At 58.4% G+C, this 19,302-nt stretch overlaps 1 protein-coding gene across 1 annotated transcript; it reads right to left on the bottom strand.

Moving 5' to 3' along the window:
- Nucleotides 1-10,357: 10,357 nt before the first annotated feature.
- Nucleotides 10,358-18,726, bottom strand: TLE5 (TLE family member 5, transcriptional modulator). Its single transcript, XM_082621077.1, has 7 exons — nt 18,556-18,726; nt 17,350-17,447; nt 14,948-15,011; nt 13,503-13,547; nt 12,769-12,831; nt 11,312-11,386; nt 10,358-11,222 (listed from the first exon to the last, which is right to left on the bottom strand). Exons 1-7 carry the CDS (start codon nt 18,580-18,582, stop codon nt 11,001-11,003), a joined length of 594 nt encoding a protein of 197 aa, XP_082477203.1. The 5' UTR covers nt 18,583-18,726; the 3' UTR covers nt 10,358-11,000.
- Nucleotides 18,727-19,302: the final 576 nt, after the last annotated feature.

Below are 19,302 nucleotides of genomic sequence, written 5' to 3'. Positions count from 1 at the left end.
CCAGGTGTGTGATCTCAGTTGGAAGAGTGTGGGTTTTGGCCGGGTTTGAGTCCCAGCCACGTGGGTTCAAGTCCCAATCTGAGGTGCACAGTTTCAGGGGGACCCCTAGGCAGCACTTACTTGATAACTCACTGAAATGCCACATCCGGCCAGAGCAGGAGGCAGGGAAAGGACTGCCAGGCATGAGTTACAGCCTGGGCAGTCTAGCACAACCTTCTCATTTCTCCGCGAAGGCTTTCCCCAGCTAACTCATTTGCCATCCAGGGCTTCAAGCCGCACTCCTCTGGGGTCTCAGTTTCCCCATCTGCAAAACCCAGGGGGAAGGTGCAAAACTGGGGAAAGGGGCTTAGCTTTTGATCTCTCCCCTCCCACTGTACAGAAAAACTCAGCCCCGGTTCCTGGCTGGGTTTTTATGATGTGGATGTGTTTGCTTTTTTTTTTTTTTTTGTAAAGTAAAAAGCTGAGAAGTAGCCCTGGGACACGGGATTGCTCAGACCACCTTAAATCAGCCTCACCGCCCCAGCTACTGTGGAAATTCCTTTCTCCGCGGTGGTTGGCTGGGCGCACCAGCCAATCAGCCCGCGGCGCTCCCACATGGGTCCGTGACGTCACATGAGCGCTGGCCAATGGGGATCAAGGAGCCGGCAACCAATGGAAGAAGGTGCAAGGATCGGCTGGGCCAATCGGAAGGCGGCGAGGCGCTCCCAGCGGGGTATGGAGAGTGTGGCTCCCCCTCCCTAAGAGAAGCTGAGACCCTCGCGGACGCCTGATCCTGGAGGGTTTGGGGCGGGGTGGGGGGGTATCTCCGGTTCGGTTAGTATCCAAAAAACAGGGAGAAGCGATCCACCACCTAAGCCTGGCGGGTCTTCCCTTAAAAACAAGAGTCCCTCGTCCAACATACTACCTTGCAAAAGCCTGGCCAGCAGGCTGGACTGACTAGCGTCTTTCGCCCTATTTCACAGATAGGTAAACTGAGGTAAAGACGTTAAGTCACTGCGGACGCTCGGGGAAGAACTGAGACTCTCACTCGAGCCCGGAGGCTCCCAGCATGGTTCAGTTTCTGTCTTCAGGTCGGATAGGGAGGAATGGGCCCAGGGGTAGGCGAGGAGAGGGGGGTGCTGGTCCCCGCGCCTCAGTTTCCCCGGGCGCGAGCGGGAGAGTAGACTGGAGCAGGGGTTCTACGAGAGACTACGAGCCCCAGAAGCTCCTGCGCGGCGCTCGCCCGGGCTGTCAATCAAAGTAACGTGGGTCCCTCTCCGACCCGCGCTCCCCCGCCCGCCGCCTCTCTCCTGCCAGCGCCCGCTCCCTCCCCGTCGGCTCCGGGCCCGGCGCGGTATAATTACAGCCCATTGATCCGACCCGGGCCGGGAAAGCGGCTCCCTCGGGGAGGCCAGGCCTTTGGCTTCCGACTTCGCCAACCTCTGCCTACCGCCCCCCCTGCCGAGCTGCTGGGCCACCAGCCAGGCCTGTCCCCTCCTGCTGGCCAGGGCTCGCAGGTGACCTCTGAGCCTCGGTTACCTTGGCGGTGAGCCCCCTTCAGAAAAATTACACACAGTTTTCCTTCCACCCAAGAACTTGGGGCGCCCTCCTGCCCTGTTGTAGCGCCCCCCACCTCCTCATGTGACCTAGAGACTCTTGAGGGCCTCTCCCTGGGCCACAGTTTTCCCACCTGTACAGTGAGATGGTTGCACAAGACTTATTCATGAAACCAATGCTTTCTGCTGGCCCCAAGCGAGCAGCCAGGGCTAGGCCATGCAGGAGGGGTTCCTGAGTTTGGGGAAGTAGGGGGAAACCAAGCACATAGCTCTCAGACCCTTGAGAGTGGTCAGGGCTGGGGAAAAGGGAGGCACTGGGGTGGAGGTGGGGGTGGGGGCAGAGCCAGGAGTGAGATGTCTGCTTGGGAAGATGGAAAGGCTTCCTAGATGTCAGGTGGGGGTGTTTAAGCTGGGGTTCTGCAGAATGCATAGGAGTTGCCTCATTTGAGCTGTGCCTTTATATAACCCTAGACCAACATGGAAGAGGAAAGATGGGGCAACTTTAAACCCTGCCCTGGAATTGAGGAGCCTTGAGCTCTGACCCCTTGCCTTGCTGAGTGGACCTCTGAACATTCCCTGGCTGTGAAGTGGGGAGTGGACACACCCATGGGTGTAATACCCCTCTGCCTACTTTCACAAGGGTCCATAAAGTCCCAGTAGGCTCTGACCAGTGGGAGATGAGAAACTGCAGCCAATGGCTAGAGGCACTAGCATTGGCTGTGGACTCCAAACTCCAGCCTCCCCCTGGGCAAGAACTGGACAGCTCAGGGGAAAAAAAGAAAGGGCTTTTGGAAGTCCAGGGTGGACCTGGGCTCAGTGGGTAACCTCATCTGGAATACGAGGTTGATAATAGAATTTCAAATAAGTTCAGGTCTATAAAGTACTTAAAATAATTCATAGTAAATGCTCAGAATGGGGTAGCCATTTGCACTCCTTTTATGCTCCAATGGGCCCTTCTCTCCCAGCCTCACTTCACACCCCACAGCTGGGCTATGCACTCACTCTCCATTCCTCCCATAGTTTTGATCACCCAAATGTGAATCAGATCTCATTCTTCCCTCTGCTCAAGTATCTTCCATAGCTCCCCATCACCCTCAAAGTAAAATCCAAACTCCCCACCTCTGTCTACATCATCTGACCCCCATCAATTTCCTACTCTCACCCCTCCCTCTCTGCTCGTCACTCACTCCCTTCCAGCCACACTGGGGCCTCCTTGCTGTTCCTCCAACACACCAGACATGGTCTGCCTCAGGGCCTTCGCACAAGCTGTTTCCTTTGCCTAGACCACAGCTGGCTCAAAACATCTGGGGAGGCCTGGCCTGGCCAGCCTGGCTGCAATAGCCCCCAACCTCCCTACCTGGTCAGCCTCTATCATTTCACTTCCTTCAGAAGCCTCATCACTCTCTGAACACTTACAGTTTATTTGCTTATGTGTTTATGGTCTGTCCAGGCCCAAAACAATGCCTGCTCCACATATTTGTTGGGAAGATAAAGGGATGAGCTTAGAGAGGGTCAGAGCCTCTCCCAGGTCACCCAACATGTGGGGCAGGGCCCCAGAGTCCCTGACAACCTGCCCAGTGCTAATCCAACCTACAGGGGTCCCTTGCAACCTGAAGGCCTGGGTTCAAATCCTACCTTAGTTGCTGTGTTGCTGTGATTCTGTAAAATGGGGGTAATGACAGAAATTTCTTCATCCCGTGTCATAGGACTCCCGGCATGGCATGCAGAACTTCCCAGACCAGGGATCGAACCCCCGTCCCTGCAGTGGAAGCGCGGAGTCTTAACCACTGGACTGCCAGGGAAGTCCGAGGCATCCCCTATTTTTAAACTCCTGGGGTCTCCCGGTCAATGTAGCCATCCCAGACCCTCACCCTCTGGACCCTTCCGTCTGGCATCTCTGTGAGCTGTGCCTCCATCTCTCCCCTGGGGCCGGTGGTGGTGGGGTGCTCCCTGCTGAACCGCAGACTCACCCAGCCCCCAGGCACTGCACAGGTGTGGGTGGAACCCTGTGGCCTCATATGAATCTTAATCCCCAGCTTCTGGTTTGCAGGGAGACATTTTATCTTCTCTGGGCCTCAGTTTACTCATCTGGAAAAGGGGGCTGCCCTTGATAATGGTACCCGTGGCGGTTATTACTCTGGGCTAGCTGCTTTATTCCGTTGACCTTGTGTCTGATACTCACAACTGCGCTGCAAAGTAGGGGATGAGAACCTGCAGTGGACCAGGCAGAACTGCCTCCAGGTTTCTGCCCTGGGCTCCCTCTGCCTGGAACACCTTTCCACCCCTAGCCATCTCCCTGAGGCAGACTCCTTCTGTGATCCAGGTCTCGGCTCAAATGTCACCTCCTCAGAGAGGCCTCCTCCCATCTCCTGGCTCAAGTAGCCCCCTGTCATTCTCTTTCTCCTGCCCCTGCTGGATTTTTCTTCCTAGCACTTGACTGTTCTTGGAAATTACCTTATTCGCTGGTTTATTGTTGTCTGTCTTCCCTACACGCTGTGGGTTCCACTAGGGGCAAGAGGGGCCCTGTCCTGGGTCCAGGGCAGCCACCACAAAGCCTGGCACACATCAGGCGCCCAATAAATTCCGGTTGCCGGTCGGTCTGGTTTGGGAGTGGGGGGAGGGGAGGCGGCCAGGGCCGGAGACGCCTAGGGATCTATCCAAGGTCACAGAGAGCCGCGCTCCGGGCGGGCGCTCGGTGGCTGGCGTCCTGGGGTCCCGGGCCACCCCCACGCAGTTCAGGCCGAGGGGGCCGCGTGCCAGGTGGTCGTCCCCTCGTTCCCCGCCCCGCCCCGGCTGGGGAACACACCGGTAACCACGTGGGCCGGGCCAACGCGTCACCCCAACTGGCCGGGACAGGCCCAGCGGGGCACGGGTAGCGCGGGCACCGCCCCTTCCCCGCCCGGGATCCGGGAGGCCGAGGAGGGGGAGGAGGAAACGGAGGGGACAAAGGGGGAGGAGGCGGAGTGGAGGGGGGAGGGGCAGAGGGCGAAGGGGGCGGAGGAGGAAGGGGCTGAGGGGCGGGGAGGGGGAGGAGGACGCCAGGGGGCGGAGGGTCAAGGGCGGGGAGAAGCGGGCTTCCTGGCCTTGCCGGCGCGCAGCAACCCGGCCCGGGGGGCCTGGGTGGGTGGGAGAGGTTTGCGGGGGGAGGGTGTGGGGGGAGCACTGGCGAGGTCGGCTGAGAGGCGGGGATGGCGGGGAGGGAGCATAGTAGGAGGGAGAGATCAAGGGGGAGGAGAGAGAGATAGAGTAGGACCTTGAAGGACTGAAACAAAGCTGGAAAGACAGAGACCCAGAGGCTTCCGGAAGCAGTGGGGGTGAAGAGATGGAGAGGGGCAGATCCCGGGAGAGACCCTCAGAGCAGGATGCTTGGCTGTGGGACGGGGGCTTGGGGTGCATGCGGCTCCCTCTTGCAGCTCCTAAAGTCAGAAAACATCTAAATACTGCGCGGGCTTCCTCCTGGGGCCCTGACTCCCTCCTGGGGCCCTGACTCTGTCTCCCCTCCAGCTGGGCCCCTCTGCGACCCCAGAAGATCTTGCTCATCGTGCACCTGGCTGCGCCCCTCCTCCGCTCAAACACCTTCCATGGCTCCCTGCAGCTGGCTCTCCCACTGAGCAGACATCGTCCTGCAGGGCTGGCCCAGGCCCACCCATCTCGCTGGCTCCTTTGCCATTTTCTCACTTTCTCCCTACATCTTCCATGAACACCTATTGTGTGCCAGGCAGGAGTCTAAGCCCTGGGGATTCAGCAGTGACCAAAACAGACCCAATTCCTATTGTCCTGAAACTCATCTCAGAGTGGGGGAAAGCAGAGGACAGGGAATATTTGTTGACCTAAGTTGTTCACAGCGATCAATGCTGTGAAGATAAAGCGAGCAGGAGAGAGGGGGTGGTGATGGCCGGGAGTACGCTGACTGTGGGGACAGTGTGTTCCACGCAGAGGGTCAGGCCCAGAGGTGGCACCATGCTTGGTCACCCTCAGACACGGAAAAGAGGCCAATTAGAATGAAGGCCCTGAGCAAGGGGAGCGGCCATAGCTCTGCCCACCTGCGCTGGATCCAGGCTAAGATCTGGACCCGGCAGCTTGCATCTTCCCACATCAGAATCCTGGTTCCGTGGCTGTGTGCCCGGGGCGAGTCACTTTATATCTCAAGCCTCAGTTTCTTTATCTGTAAAATGGACCTTCCTTCACCAGGCATTTTCAAGAACTGATTGAGAGCTGTAGCTGAAGCCCTTAGCTGAAGCCCTGAGCCGAAGCCAGAGCATGGTAGATGTTCAGCAGATTGCAGCCATCTATGATTTCTGTTATCCTTAGGATTTGCGTTGCTTTCCTGATTATTTTTTAAATATGTATGTATTTATTTATTTGGTTGCACCGGGTCTTAGTTGCAGCAGGTGGGCTCCTTAGTTGTGGTATGCGAACTCTTAGTTGTGGCATGCATGTGGGATCTAGTCCCCTGACCAGGGATGGAACCCGAGCCCCCTGCATTGGGAGCGTGGAGTCTTAACCACTGCACCACCAGGGACGTCCCCTGATTATTTCTGTTTGTGCCTAGCGGGGCTGAGAGCTCCGCCAGCCAGCAGAGGGCAGGAGATCGGCTGTGGCCCTGCCTTGTTTTGCGACTTTGACAACTTCCTACCCTTCCTCCGGCCTCAGTTTTCCTGTCTGCACAATGGGGAGAGCATGTGGTCATTCCAAGATCTCTGATTCCACGTCACTGCCGCTTCTTTTTGTTTCTCCTCCAAGTCCAAGTCCAAGGCGCAAGCACACAGACTCTGGAAGGAGGAAGGCCACGTAAATATTTCAGGCAGTAGATGTACCTGGCCTGCCTGGACTGTGAATGTTTAATGTGTCACATCCTAGTTTTCGCTGTCCTTCACAGGATGTTTTTCTCCCCAGCTGGGGAATCTGTTAGTCCTTGACCCCTCCTGAGCCCTGGAGGCTAAACCAGGACGAGGATGTGGGCCTGGCTCCTGGGGGGGGGGCTGGGGTGCAGGAGGGGTGTGTGGGGACGGGCTGGGTCAGTCTCATGCCACTCTGGGGCCTGTGGGACTCTCCAGCGCTGTGGACATCATTGTGTGCACGGAGAAGTCAAGGCTCAGAGAGAGTCAGGGAGCCTCACACCCCGGTGCACACAGATCCCTCCCTGGAAAGACCCCTAGAAAGGGGGAGGGGGCCGGAAGAGGGGACTCCCAGAAGGGCCTGGGGTCTAGGTGGAGGGCGGGGAGTCAGAAGGGATGGGTTCACCCAGTCCTGTGCCCCAGGAGCTGGGAGCGTAGCTCTGGCTCCTCCTCCTCCTCCTTTCTGCCCCTCCCCCTCGCCTCCCTCCCCCACATTGCTCCTTCATTCTCTCTCATCCCTCCTCCCCATCGCCCTCCGTCCCCCTCTCTTCTTTGCTTCTCTCCCTCCTCCCTCCCTTCCCTAACCCCCCTCCTCCCTCCCGCCCTCCCTCCCTCTCCCCTCCCCCTCCCTTATCTCCATCCTCCCTCTTCCCCTCCTCCTCCCGCCCACCTTCTCCCTCCTCCCCTTCCTCCCGCCTCATTAGGCGTGCCCGCGGCGCGGGGCCCATTAGTGGATCAATTAGCCGAGGTCGCCGGCAGCCCGGTCGTTAAGCGTGGGAGGCCGTACCTCCGCCCGCCCGGCTTCCCAGCCGCGATAGCGTACCTCCAGCACCCTCTGGTCTCGCTCCCCACTGCGGACTCCTGGGCCTGCCCTATACCCTCCCCAGACCCACGGGCGGGATGAGGGGCTTCGAGGCCCACAGGGAGACCCCAGGTCACAGATGTGTCCGTGGCTAGGCAGGACCCCCTTTTGCTTCGAAGACCCGTGGGGGGGACTGTCGGGTTTGCCCCCCTCCCCAACGCCCTTCATCTGCCAGCAACATCAGTAATAATAATATCAGCTGACGGCTGGTGAGCCCTTGCAGGCTTTCTGCTAATCCTCGGAACCCGCTTCCCAGAAACAGATCAGACAAGTGATTTCACTCGCCTCACTCGCCATAGCTCCTCTGCCTGCTGGCACCTGCTGACACATTTTGTATTTTCCTCCCGCCGGCCACAGGGTGGGGACTTAAGTGTCCTGTTTCCTGCTGTGTCCCCAGGGCTCAGAGTAGGGGTGCAATAAATGAATGAATGAAAAAGATGAATGAATGAATGGGTGAGGGTCTGCTAAAGCACTTTCCACGGAGTCAGTAATAGGATCTTCATGACAACCGTGGGGTCTGTGATTATACCCATTTTACAGATAGGGAGGGAAAACCAAGAACCAGAGTGGTGAAGCCACTTGCTTAGATCACCCTGCTGTGAGAGGAAGAGCCAGGATTTAAACCCACTCTGGAGACCCTATGCCCAGAATCAGTATGTGACAAATTAATAACAACCACTGTTCCCCTCCAGGGGTGGGGGTGTCCCAGAGCCTTGCTTTGGGGGGAGGGTCAGGGGTGGCCTTCAGAAAAGTGACTTCTGGGAGTCCTGGGGGATTAGAACAGGGGAGGGGGAGGGGGGGGAAAGAACACTGTTCCAGGCAGAAGGAACAGCATGTGCAAAGGCCACTAGGCAAGGAACAGCCAGATGTTTCAACCTGGCTGCAGCCTGCTGGGAAGGAATGATTAGAGGGCTGGGTAGCAGGCCCTCGGGGTCTCCTGGGCCTAGAATTTATTCCAAGGACCGTGGAGGCCAAAGATTATCTATTCTTTTTTTTTTTTTTTTTTTTTTTTTGGGGGTATGCGGGCCTCTCACTGTTGTGGCCTCTCCCGTTGCGGAGCACAGGCTCCGGATGCGCAGGCCCAGCGGCCATGGCTCACGGGCCCAGCCGCTCCGCGGCATATGGGATCCTCCCAGACCGGGGCACGAACCCGTATCCCCTGCATCGGCAGGCGGACTCTCAACCACTGCGCCACCAGGGAGGCCCCTAAAGATTATCTATTCTTTAAATCCTTTTTAAAAACTGTGAAATAGAACACACAGAAGAGTACCCTGATTGTAAGCAAACAATTCGATGAATTATCACAAAGTGAACACACTCGTGTAATCAACTCCCAAATTACCATCACCCTTAGAAGTCTCCTTTGGTAACTCCAGACATCTGGTGCTATAGGTCCCTTGGGCCTGTCTTTGTTCTTTATATAAGTGGAGTCACACAGCATTGACTTTTTCATACCCGGCTTCTTCAGTGTTCTGTGTGCGAGATGTATGGTGTCAAGTGCGGTGAGGTCTGGTTCTTTTTCTGGCTGCGTAGTATTCCACGGGCAGCTAATGTCACAACTTACCCTTCTGCCCTTTGATGGACAGCTGGTGGTTTCCAGTTTGGGGCAATGAGGACTAATTACAGCTGCTGTAAACATTCTTGTGGCACATGTGTTGGGTGGATCCAGCATTCAAATCTAGGGGTATCACTGGGTGCTAAGCAGCCTTCTGAGGCAGATATAACAACTTACACTCCCCAAGCGAGGGGTAGAGATGAGTTCTGGTTTTCAGCACAAGGATATACATTAAGCAGGGAGTGATCCCATCTCACTGGCATTTTTGGAGGTGATTTGGCTGTAGTGGGGGAGGGGAAGGGCCCAGCAGGAGGGTTCCCCTGTCCCCTCTCTGCCTCCTCTTTCTCTCCTTAGGGACAGGAGACATTTACCCGGAGGTTGGCTGTCCATGATCACCCCTCTGTCTCTCCCTCCTTCCCTTCCTGTGCCCTTGGCCCCCATGAAAACCCACTGGATTGGGCACAGGTGAGAATTCCTTGGATCCCTCGTGCTCCCAGCTCCTTGAGGGTGGGATTTCTGTGGCATGAAGCCCTTGTGAAGATCTTACAAAGTCCAGATGACTGTCCCCACTCTCCACCCTACTCCCCACCACCAGGCCCATATCTTCGGTGGGGAGCCTGAAGTTCTCTTAGTTTTTATTATTAAATTTTTTGGCCGCAGCATGGGGCATGTGGGATCCTAGTTCCCCGACCAGGGATCAAACCCACACCCCCTGCATTGGGAGCTCAAGAGTCTTAACCACTGGACTGCCAGGAAAGTCCCTGACGTTCTCTTGACTGAAATGCCAAGTGTGCTGGGAATCACCTTTCCTGCTGGCTCCCCCTTCTGGGGTAGTCCAGCTTGGATGCAGGGGGGCGAGGGTGGGCTCCAAGTGGTCCTTGGAGAATTCAGGTCCAGCTGGGGGTCTGTGTTCTCTGATCTGGGAAAAAAGCATTTTGTGTGTGCAGTGTAACTGTCCAGTATCAGCAGCTGTCTCTAAGGGTAAAGACTGTCATTTAGGAACCCTCTGGCCTGGGACTCAGAAACTAGTGACCCCTTAGCTTTTCTGAGTCCCTTTGCCTACCTGTCAAAACAGCTGGCTAGACCTCAAGTACCTAGGCTGTGCTGTGTGACCTAGAGCCTCCAGCTGGCCCTCTCTGGGCTAGGTGCCAAGTTCAGGAGCTAGACTACATTTACAAGCCGGACTCAGCTAGGACTCTCAATATCCAGTCCTGTAACAGATGAGGGGGACTCAGACTTGAAGGAAGCCCTCTCCTCCCCCGGGAAGGGGGGCACCGCGGGCAACTCGCAACACAGAGGCAGGAACACGGCAACCAACCGTCTCACATCTTTATTTGAAAGGCACAGCTAAGCCCACCCTCGATACAGCATTTTCACTTCTCTCCGTAGAGATCAAACGACTGAACACAACAAAGGCTGACAGTCTAAAAGGCTATATACAGACACAGGTGTGGGTGTTGCTTTTTTTTTTTTAAACATTTTTGTCTTTTTTTTTAATATCCCTTTTCTTAAAAGACAAACTAGTATACTGGAAAAAGGAAAAATAAAAAATAAAAACCAAGACAACTTGAGTACCCTCATCTTTATTTGGGAAAGGGAGAAAGGGAATTCTGGGCCGCCCACCCCACCCTGTTCCCCGGGCAAAGCTTGCTGTCCCTGGCCCTTTTCTTTCATGGGTGAGGGGACAGAACTAGGTGGGCGTGGGCGATGGGAACTAGCAGAGGGTGAGTGAGTGGGAGGGGCAGACGCGGGGCGCCCAGGGCTGGGAGGGGCAGCTAGCATTGTGTTTGCATGCAGTGCCAGGGTGTGAGGCCAGGGTGTGCCCCGGGGAGGGTGGGGGGGGCCAGCGGGCAGACTGTCAGTTACAGGTGTGCGAATTGGGGAAGTGCAGGGGGTGTTGGACCTCTTGAGGTCTTGCTCCCTTCGGACCTGGCCTCCCACTTGCGCCTCCAGGCCTCAGCTTGCCTCATCTGTGGTATGAGCGGGTATTGACCCATTCAGGCTGCAGGGAAGGAGGAGGGAGGCTGGGAGTCGGGGGTAGGAGCCAAGTCAGGGGTGGCACACAAGCAGGGCGAGGGCCCCAGCAGGCGGCTACCATAAATACTACCAGAGTTGAGCCAATCCCGAACTATACTGTGTCTTACGCTGAATCTTTCTCTCTCTCCGTGTCTGTCTCCCCTTGGTCCCCCCGCCCCCATCCCAGCCGCCCACTAATCCGATTTCTCGCCATCATCCTCCTGGTGGGTGTCACCGTCATGCCCATTCTTGTCCTCCTTGGAAAGGTGGGCCTGGGAGCCCAGCGCCGACAGCGAGAGGAGGCCGGTGCCTGCACTGACCGCCGGCAGCGAAGGGGGCTGCAGCCCCACAGGCAGTGGGGTCAGAGGCAGGGCCAGAGCCTGCAGCTGGGACAGCTGGTGGGCTTGGAGCTGCTGCTGCAGGGCAGAGGAAGGGGAGCGTTAGCCTCCTTGGGCCCACCTGTCCTTCTCCCACCCACTGCTGCCCCCGAAGACCCCAAACATACTCGGATGATGGAATTCAGCTCAGGAGCAGTGACCTGCTTAGCCCTCTCGATGGCTCCCAAGACTTGCTGCTGGTGCTGGATGGGGGCAGGGTGGAGAGAAATCAAGGGATTCGCCCCGATCTTGTTAGGGCTTGTGGCTCAGAGCCCAGAAGAAGCCCCGCTCCCATCTGGGCTATTAGAGCCCTCCCTCTCCACGGCTTCCCACGCCTCCCGAAACCCCCCTCTCCAGCTGATTCCTTTCATCCAGCCTCAGTCTCTTCATCTGGAAAATGGGATACACAGAGATGCAGAGAAGACCCAAAGGGCTTGGTACCAAAATCTTAGGAAGAAGCTTTTGGGTGAGTCTGAGAAAGCCTGAACCACGACCAATGCCATGTGCAAAGAAGCAGAAGTGCAGTGCACAACCTGGCCAACAGTACAGGCAAGTCCTGGTTCTAAGATCTCAGACCAGGACTGCTGGTCCAAGAGATCTGAGATCTGCTAACCCAAGCTCCTCTTCCTCCACAGGCTGGGAAGGCCCAGTGAATTCTGGCAGGGCTGGGGCATGAGTCTGGGCAGTCTGGGCTCAGGGCAATCCCCCACCCTGTACCCCAGCCCTCCCTGAACGTCTGTCTCTCTGGCCAGCAGATGCTAGAATCTGCCAAGCTCCTTCTTTGCCTTGGCTATCAGAGAGCCCCTGTTGTGAACGGAAACCACAAGGCTAGGTCTTCAGGGTCCTAAGAATCCCTTTCTTTGGGGCTTTCATGGTGTCCTCCTGGAATTGTTCCTGGGCATCACCTGAGGGACCCCAAGATATGGGTGGGGGTTAAAGAGAAAATGATGAATTATCAACAGTAAATCTGGCAGAGAGCAGATGGGCCTTACATGACCCAGACGTGTGTGTGTTTGTGTGTGTACAGAGTGGGCCTCACACCAAGAGTCTTAGAACCCCAGGAAACAAAAGAGGAAGAGTTGGGTACCTGGTTCCTGTGTGTCCGTGTACATCTCTTTGTGTCTCTGTGCCATGTGTTTGTGTGTTACATCTGCGCGTATCTGTGCCTGTTTGTATGTCTGCCTATGTGTGCTGAGAGCCCCCCATCCACACAGCAGTCAGCAGGGCCCCGCAGATGAATCTCAGGGGGTGAAAGACGGAAGCAAAACAGGGAAACAGAATTCTTGGTGCAGTCTTCTGCGTAGCTGACATTTTTACAGTGCAATGACTCACTCAGGCTGGGAATTCCACAGCAGGGTGAGGCCCCACCCTCCACTGCCCTACACCCCTGGGGTTTCTCCAACCTGGGGATTCTTCTGCACAGACTGGCTGGTGGCTAGGAGGTCCAGAGAGGGAAGGCGTGTGCCCTGGGGCACCCAGCACGCTGCTGCCCCAGATGGCTGCAGGAGGGAGGGCCTGGGGAAAGTTCACCGTCCATCTACCGCCTCCTCCCCACAGCCCCGGGAGGCCTGGGGGCTCCACTCACCTCTTGGGAAAGGTAGGGCAGGACCTGGGCACAGATGCCATTCAGCCTCTTGACGATTTCAGCCTGAAACACACAGACGCTTCAGCCCTGGGCAGCAGCTGGGGCAGGCGCAGACCAGCCCCGGGAGGCCTGGGGGTTCTGTCTAATCTAAGAAGAGGCCAGCTCGGCCCAGGGTCAGGTCAACTCATCGGGCCCATGGGCACCCAATCAGCGGCAAAGGTGGAATCTGAGGCTGGCTCTCTGCCCTGTAGGCTAAGAGCACAGGACAAACCCACGCCCAGCCGCTTGGGGTCCCTGTGGCCCTGGGAAGATGATGCCCAGTGCCTGATAGGTAGTGAGTGCTCCGTGGGAGAGACGGGCAAAGGGGTGGGGGCAGCTGGCATCAGTGCTCTACGACATACCTGAGAGTAGCCTCATCAGGGCACAGATGGCAAGAGCAAGGCTGGAGGGCAAGGGGCAATCTGGGGGTTCCAGGGCGGGTTGGCACATCACCCCTCCCCTGCTGTTTGCAAACGGGAGACAGTGGGGTGGGGGGTGGCAGGTCCCCGGAAAGTCTCTGCCCCTCCCCCTCAGGGAGAGAAACCCGTCAGGGAGGCCTAAGAAAGAAGGGGGGGTGGGTTCGGAGGTAACAGGATACCAGGGCAGACTTGGTGCTCAGCCAAGGGGTGGGCAAGCTCCTACCTGCCTGGGGGAGTGCCGAAGCATGGGGCGGAGGAGGGGGGAAGGGGGCGTACCTGCTTGTGCATCTCGATGTTCAAGCCGTAGGACATCTCGTAATACTGCATGGGGGGGAGGAGACAGAGAGAAATGGGGGCGGATGAAGGATGGGGGGGCTCCAGAGACAAAGAGATGGGGGGAGTGACAGAGAGACAGACAACGAGGGGGAGAAGGGGAGAAATGGAGAGATGGGGAGGGGAGGGCAGGCGAAAAAGATGGGAGATGGAAGTGGGGAGACACCCACACCAGGCGCTGGGGCCCAGGTGCCTGGTGGGGCTGCTGCAGAAGCTGGGGGAGCTTCAGGGCCCCAGCAGTGGTGTGGGTGCCCTGGTTTCTGGAATAATGATCACACCCCAACCTCTAACACACACACACACACAGAGACACACAAACACAGACACACACACACATACTCTCTCTCTCTCTCTCTCTCTCTCTCCAAGGCTCCTAATCTTTTATCTTTATGTGTCTTGTCTGCGGGTGGCCCCGGACTCCAGGGAAGTTTGCCTTCCTGGGTATAAATAATCGAGGATAAACAAATCCTGCTGGGTCTGGCTCTGGGGCCAGCAGCGCCCCCCCCCCCTCACGCCCCAGATCTGACCCTAACCCTTCCCTTGCTCTAAACGGTCCCATGGCGCCCCTGTCACCCCAGGGAGGGTGGGGGGGGAAGCCAAGTTTGTTCCCAGGCCTTTGTGTGGTCTCCCCTTCTCTGCCCAGCAAGCTCCTACTCATCCATCAAGACCCCAGCTGCAATACCCCATCCTCCATGCAGCCTTTCTCAAACCGGGAGCACCCACTTATGGAGTCCCCCAGTGCCGGGTCCCTCTCTCTGCCCCAGCCCCATCCCTCCCCCTGAGACCAGAGGTTCAGTGTCTGGCTCTGCTTCCCCTGCAGCCTGGGAGAAGTGGGCTCTGGGCTGGACCGAGGTGGTGCGGTGGGGCGTCAGGGTGGGGTGGGGTTGATGCAGAAATTGCCACCTGGTGGGTAGGAAACCGAGCAAGTGATTCTGGCAGTGTGCACGGGCAGGGTCTCAAATGTCAGGCCCAAGAACGCAGTGCCACCCCTTCCCTCCCACCCACGTCAGAGAGTCCTCTTCCCAGGCTCAGACAAGGAAGGGTTAAGCCTGGGATGCCTGGATCATGGGGGTGGGGAGGGATCTGGCTGCTCCCTCAGTCAGATCCTGGCTTTCCCAGCCATTGGCTCCTTTCCTGCCAAGGACAGCCGGGGGACCTGGCAGGCCCAGGCTGCAACCCGGTGGTTTGGCACCTGGGCCACTGCCTGGGCCGGCAGCCAGGCCAGCAAGACGGACTCAGCCCGGCCCAGGGGCAGGCTGAATGGAGAACTGACCCTGACTCCTCATGCATCCCAGAGGTGGCGGCCAGGGTTCAGGCAACAGCTGCTGGTGCTGGAGGGGGATCTGGGGTCCCCCATCCCTGCCCACTGGACCCCAGGGCTGGCTTACCATCACGTAATGACGCTGCATCTCCGACTTCTCGCTGGCCAGCTTGTCACATTCGAGTTTCAGACTGAAGAAGAACACGGGGAGGGGCGGGGGCTAGGCTGAGGTCCCCCCCATTGTGCAGGGGAGCCCCTAACTTTGGTGGGGTACAGGCAGAAGATGGGGCAGGGGGAGCCTCAGGTGCCCTAGCTAGAAAATGGGGATTATGAAACAAACCTTGCAGATCTGGGGGCAGAGAAAGCAATGAAAATAATAATAAAAATAACAAAAATCAGAGCAAATGCCCTGACTGTAGGTCAGACAGGGATTCAAAGAAACTTTTACCTCTCCTGAAACCCAAAGAGGTCAGGGCTGTTAACATCACTCTGTTTTTACAGATGATGCAATGGACGCCCAGAGAGGTTGAGTGAACGGGCTCAAGGTCACACAGCCAGGAAGCTGGCTTCAGAGGCCATACTCTCAAGCACTGAGGAAAACTCTCCAGCAAAGGAGGAACAAACAGACACTGCGGAGAGGCTGTGAGAGCCGAGTTGGCTGGTAGGGCTCTGGATTGGATTTACCAAGGAATCTTCAAAGGCACCCAAGCCCCTCTTGTGGGTCCTGATTTCCCTAGCGGGGGGGCATAAATTTCCACCATTGGGTAACAGAGATGGTGACCGCCCCCGCCTCTCTCAAGTTCCCCCAGCAAGCATGAGCTTTGGGTATTTCTCAAAGGCCCCTCACGAGGGTGTCAGGGTGACAGGTAAAGAGCTGAGAGCACAAACTCAAGCCAGATAGACTGGGTCCAAAGTTCAACCCTGCTATTTTGATGCTGTGTGACTCTGGGCAAACCCCTCTACCTCTCTGGGTCTTGGTCTCCAAGTCTGTTGAGTTCCAACCTCCGAGGGTGAGGTGGTGAGGATGAAATGAATTAAGACCAGAAACACTCTTAATGCTGGTATTCAGTAAGTACCCAATAAAGACTTAGTTGCTCTTGTAGTCACCTCAGGAGACTGGAGTTTCACTCTGCCAGACTGCCCACGACTTGTATACCCCGGTTGGGAGGACAACCACAGTTGGTTTCTCCAATTTTCTTTAAAAATATGCATTTGTTGCCACCGTTAAAAACACAATCAGGCAATTTCATTCCAAACTCTGCATTTCTGGCCCTTCCTGAAGGACTGGTGGATACTGTGTGAGCCCCCAACATGGTAGGACCCCTCAGTGTAAAGCAGGAAGCCCAGGCTTGGCGGATGGAGACTCAAAAGCTCAGAGAGGGGGTGTGGCCTACCTGAGGTCACAGAGCGCTGTGGCAGCAATCTGACCCTCGGTCTCTGGAATTGGATCAGCCCCAGTGCTCACTGTGACATGGGTATGGGCCAGGCTGGGGTGGGGGGGGACACCCCAGGGAAGCTCAGAAAGGCCAGGCCTGCCAGACAAAGCCCCTACCACAGGACCAGAACAAAGTTCCTAGGCCTGCCCTTCAACCAACTGTGCCTCAGTTTCCTCATCTTTGAAATGGGCACAATGATAGGGCAGCAGGAAAGATTAAACAAAAGGATGTATGTTCAATCTTCAGCAAATGGGGAGAATAGGAAGTACCCCCAAAGAACAAATATATCACTGTTCCCAGTTTCTTCTTGGAGAAAACTCGGGATCCTTCAAAGAATACTTTTGTGTGGGTAAACTAAGGTCCAGAGAGGGCCCAAGACCCCACTGGTATTCGTGGCCATGGACCCCCTTTTGATTCCTAGGCAAAGCCCCCCTCCGTAGCAAAACCTTGAGAATCTGCATTCTTCAACCCAGAGACTGGGTACAAATCTCAGTTCTGCCACTTCCTTGCTGTGCAACCCCAGGACATTCCTATCCTCTCTGGGCTTAAGTTTCTCTAAGTGTAAAATGAAGACAATAATAGTTCCTTTCTCTTTAGATCTGGCACATTGGCAGGCCCTTTAGAAACGTTAGATTCAGTTCTAGAAAGAGAATCACCTTTCTGCGGGCTGGCAGGAACCCTTTCTCCAAAACTAGGCAGAGAGAGATAACATACTACAGATTTTGGTGGGGGGTGGGAGGTGGAGGGCCCATCCCCAACTCCAGCTGTTGGGAGGTCTTTTATCCAGTGCAGATTGGGGTGGGGGTGGGGAGAGGGGCTCTGACACCAGACAGCTGAGGCTTTGGGCAAATTATTGAAATTTTTGTGCCTCAGTTTTCTCATCTACAAAATGGGACTGTCTTAAAGACTAAATGAATTTCACATCGGCAAAGTGCTAAAAACAGTGCCTGCCACCTAAGACATTCAACGCCTCTATTTTTCCGGAGCCTAGATATATAGCAGGGGCCACAACCCCCGCTGCAGGCTTCAGTCTTGCCATCTGAGCAGGGGGCTCCAGCTTCTCCCGGGGCGAGTACCACCAGGCCCAGCTCACCTGTGGTACTGAGCCTGCAGCAGCTGAAACTCGTCTTTGATGCGGTCGCAGGAGTCCGAGGTGGTGAATTTCAGTTGCTGGGGGAGGTGCGACGAGCCCTGTGGGGAGGGGCGGCCCGGGTCAGGATCCGGTGGGGCCGCCACCCACCTCTCTCCCCGGCTGCCCCGAGGCAGCGGCCGGCGCAGCTGCAGCGTCCCCCCCCCCGCCCCACTTCCCGGGCCCGTGTTTACAGCCCCCGGAGCGGCCCCCGCCCGCACTTCCTGCCCCCGCCTCTCCGCCCGAAGCCGAAGGGGGTGGGCGCGCCCGGAGGCTCTCGTCCCCCGCCCCCCCCAGGCTGTGGAGGTGCGTTTGAAGGCCCGCCCTTGGTGGGGGGCAGGGTGCGCCCTCTACCGCGCCTCCAAAGCGCCGGGAGGGGGTGCACATCTGAGCGCCCCAACTGCCTCTGGGAGGGGGGAGAACGTGTCCTAGAGGGTCCCCCCCAAAGCTGGCGGCGTGGGAGGGGGTGAGGAGGCTTCCTTGCAAACTCCCCTTGAGGGAGGGGCCTCTCTAAGCACCCGAAATCTTCCGGGGGGGCCCACCCCAGATTCCTAGCACCCTTCCTCCGGGCCGAGCTCTTCCGGGAGGGGTGCGCCTCCGGTCTCCCCCACTCCCAGGCCCCGAAAGCAGCCCCGGCGTTAGAGGTGCCTGGTGGGGCTCCCGGGGCGCCCCAGGCCCGAGGAGAAGGCCGCCGAGGCCCAGGCAGGCTTGATGGGGGGGGCACAGGGCCCAGGAGCTGGGGCCGGGGCTGGGGGGATCTGAGCTGGGATCTGGAGGGGACCTGGCTTGGGAGCTAGGGGGGTGCTCTGGGCCCGGAAGCTGGGAGGGGGACCGGGAGCTACGGGGGATGGGAGGGAGCCCCGGAGCTGGGGGTGGGGAGTAGCGCTGGGCCCGGAGCTGGAGGGGACTGGGCCTAGGAGGTGGGGGGAAGACGCCGAGCTGGGGGTGGGGGAGGTCCGGCTGGGATCTGGAGCGGGGGTCGCAGGGCTTGGTCCTTGAGGGGTGCGCAGGGCCCGAATCTGGGGGAGGGAAGGGTCCGGCTGGGAACTGGGGGGACCGGGCCAGGACCTGGGCGGACGCAGGGCCCGGAGCTGGGGGGATGGCCCGGCCGGGAACTGGGGGGTGCCGGGCCCGGAAGGGGGGGGCGCCGGGCCGGCGGGCCCCGCTTACCGAATGCCTGCTTTGTGGAAACATCATGTCAGTCGCGGCGGGGGGCGCGGGCTGCGCCCCGGCTGTGCGCCCCGGCTCGGGCTGCTCGGGGCGCCGGGCGGCCGCGCCTTTGTCCCGGCGCCGATCGGCAGCTCCCGGGGCCGCCGCCGCCGCCTCCCGCGCCCGGCCTCGCCCGCTTCCTGCGCCCCCTCCCCGCGCGCCCGGCCCCGGCGCGCCCCGGGCCCCGCTTCCTGCGCGCCCGGCGCCCCTCCCCGCCGCCCGCCTCCCCGCACGCCCGGCCGCCGCTCCTATTGTCTAATGGCGGCGACGCCGGCAGTGGCCGCGGCCTCGGCTGAGCGGAGGCTCCGGCTCCACCTGCTGCTGCCGCCGCCGCTGCCGCTACTGCTTCCCGGGCCCCGTGCGCGCCGCCGAGGGGGGGGCGCGCTCCCGGGGAGGCCCGCGGATCCCCACCCATCCGCCTCCCCCGGGCCGGCCGGCGCAGTGACCTTGGGTCCGGCGCGCCCCCGCCTCGCCGCGGCCCTTCCCGGCCGGGTGGCCCTGGCAACCGCCAGGGCCTCGGTTTCCCCATGTGTCAGAGCCGGGGGGCCCGGCTGCCCCCATGGAAACCGCCGGCGCAGTCATGGCGCGACCCGGACGCGTGCCAGGGACATGCTCTGTAATCTTGGCTCACGGGCTGTTCTCTGAGCCTCGGTTTCCTCTTCTGTAGAAAGGAGGTGGTGATACCGACTTCCTGCGAGCCATGCTTTC

The sequence above is a fragment of the Mesoplodon mirus genome (assembly GCF_964341445.2).
Source record: "Mesoplodon mirus genome assembly, chromosome: 5".
Classification (NCBI taxonomy): domain Eukaryota; kingdom Metazoa; phylum Chordata; class Mammalia; order Artiodactyla; family Ziphiidae; genus Mesoplodon; species Mesoplodon mirus.
This window is presented reverse-complemented; position numbering and strand designations above follow the sequence as displayed.

What these genes read in the sequence shown, in the direction of transcription:
- TLE5 (XM_082621077.1), bottom strand. Translation starts at nt 18,582, where the DNA reads ATGATGTTTCCACAAAGCAGGCATTCG. An exon ending in TTCCACAAAGCAGGCATTCG is followed by an intron (nt 17,448 to 18,555) that starts GTAAGCGGGGCC and finishes CCCTCCCCACAG; the next exon opens with GGCTCGTCGCACCTCCCCCA. An exon ending in AGCTGAATTCCATCATCCGA is followed by an intron (nt 11,223 to 11,311) that starts GTATGTTTGGGG and finishes TCTGCCCTGCAG; the next exon opens with CAGCAGCTCCAAGCCCACCA.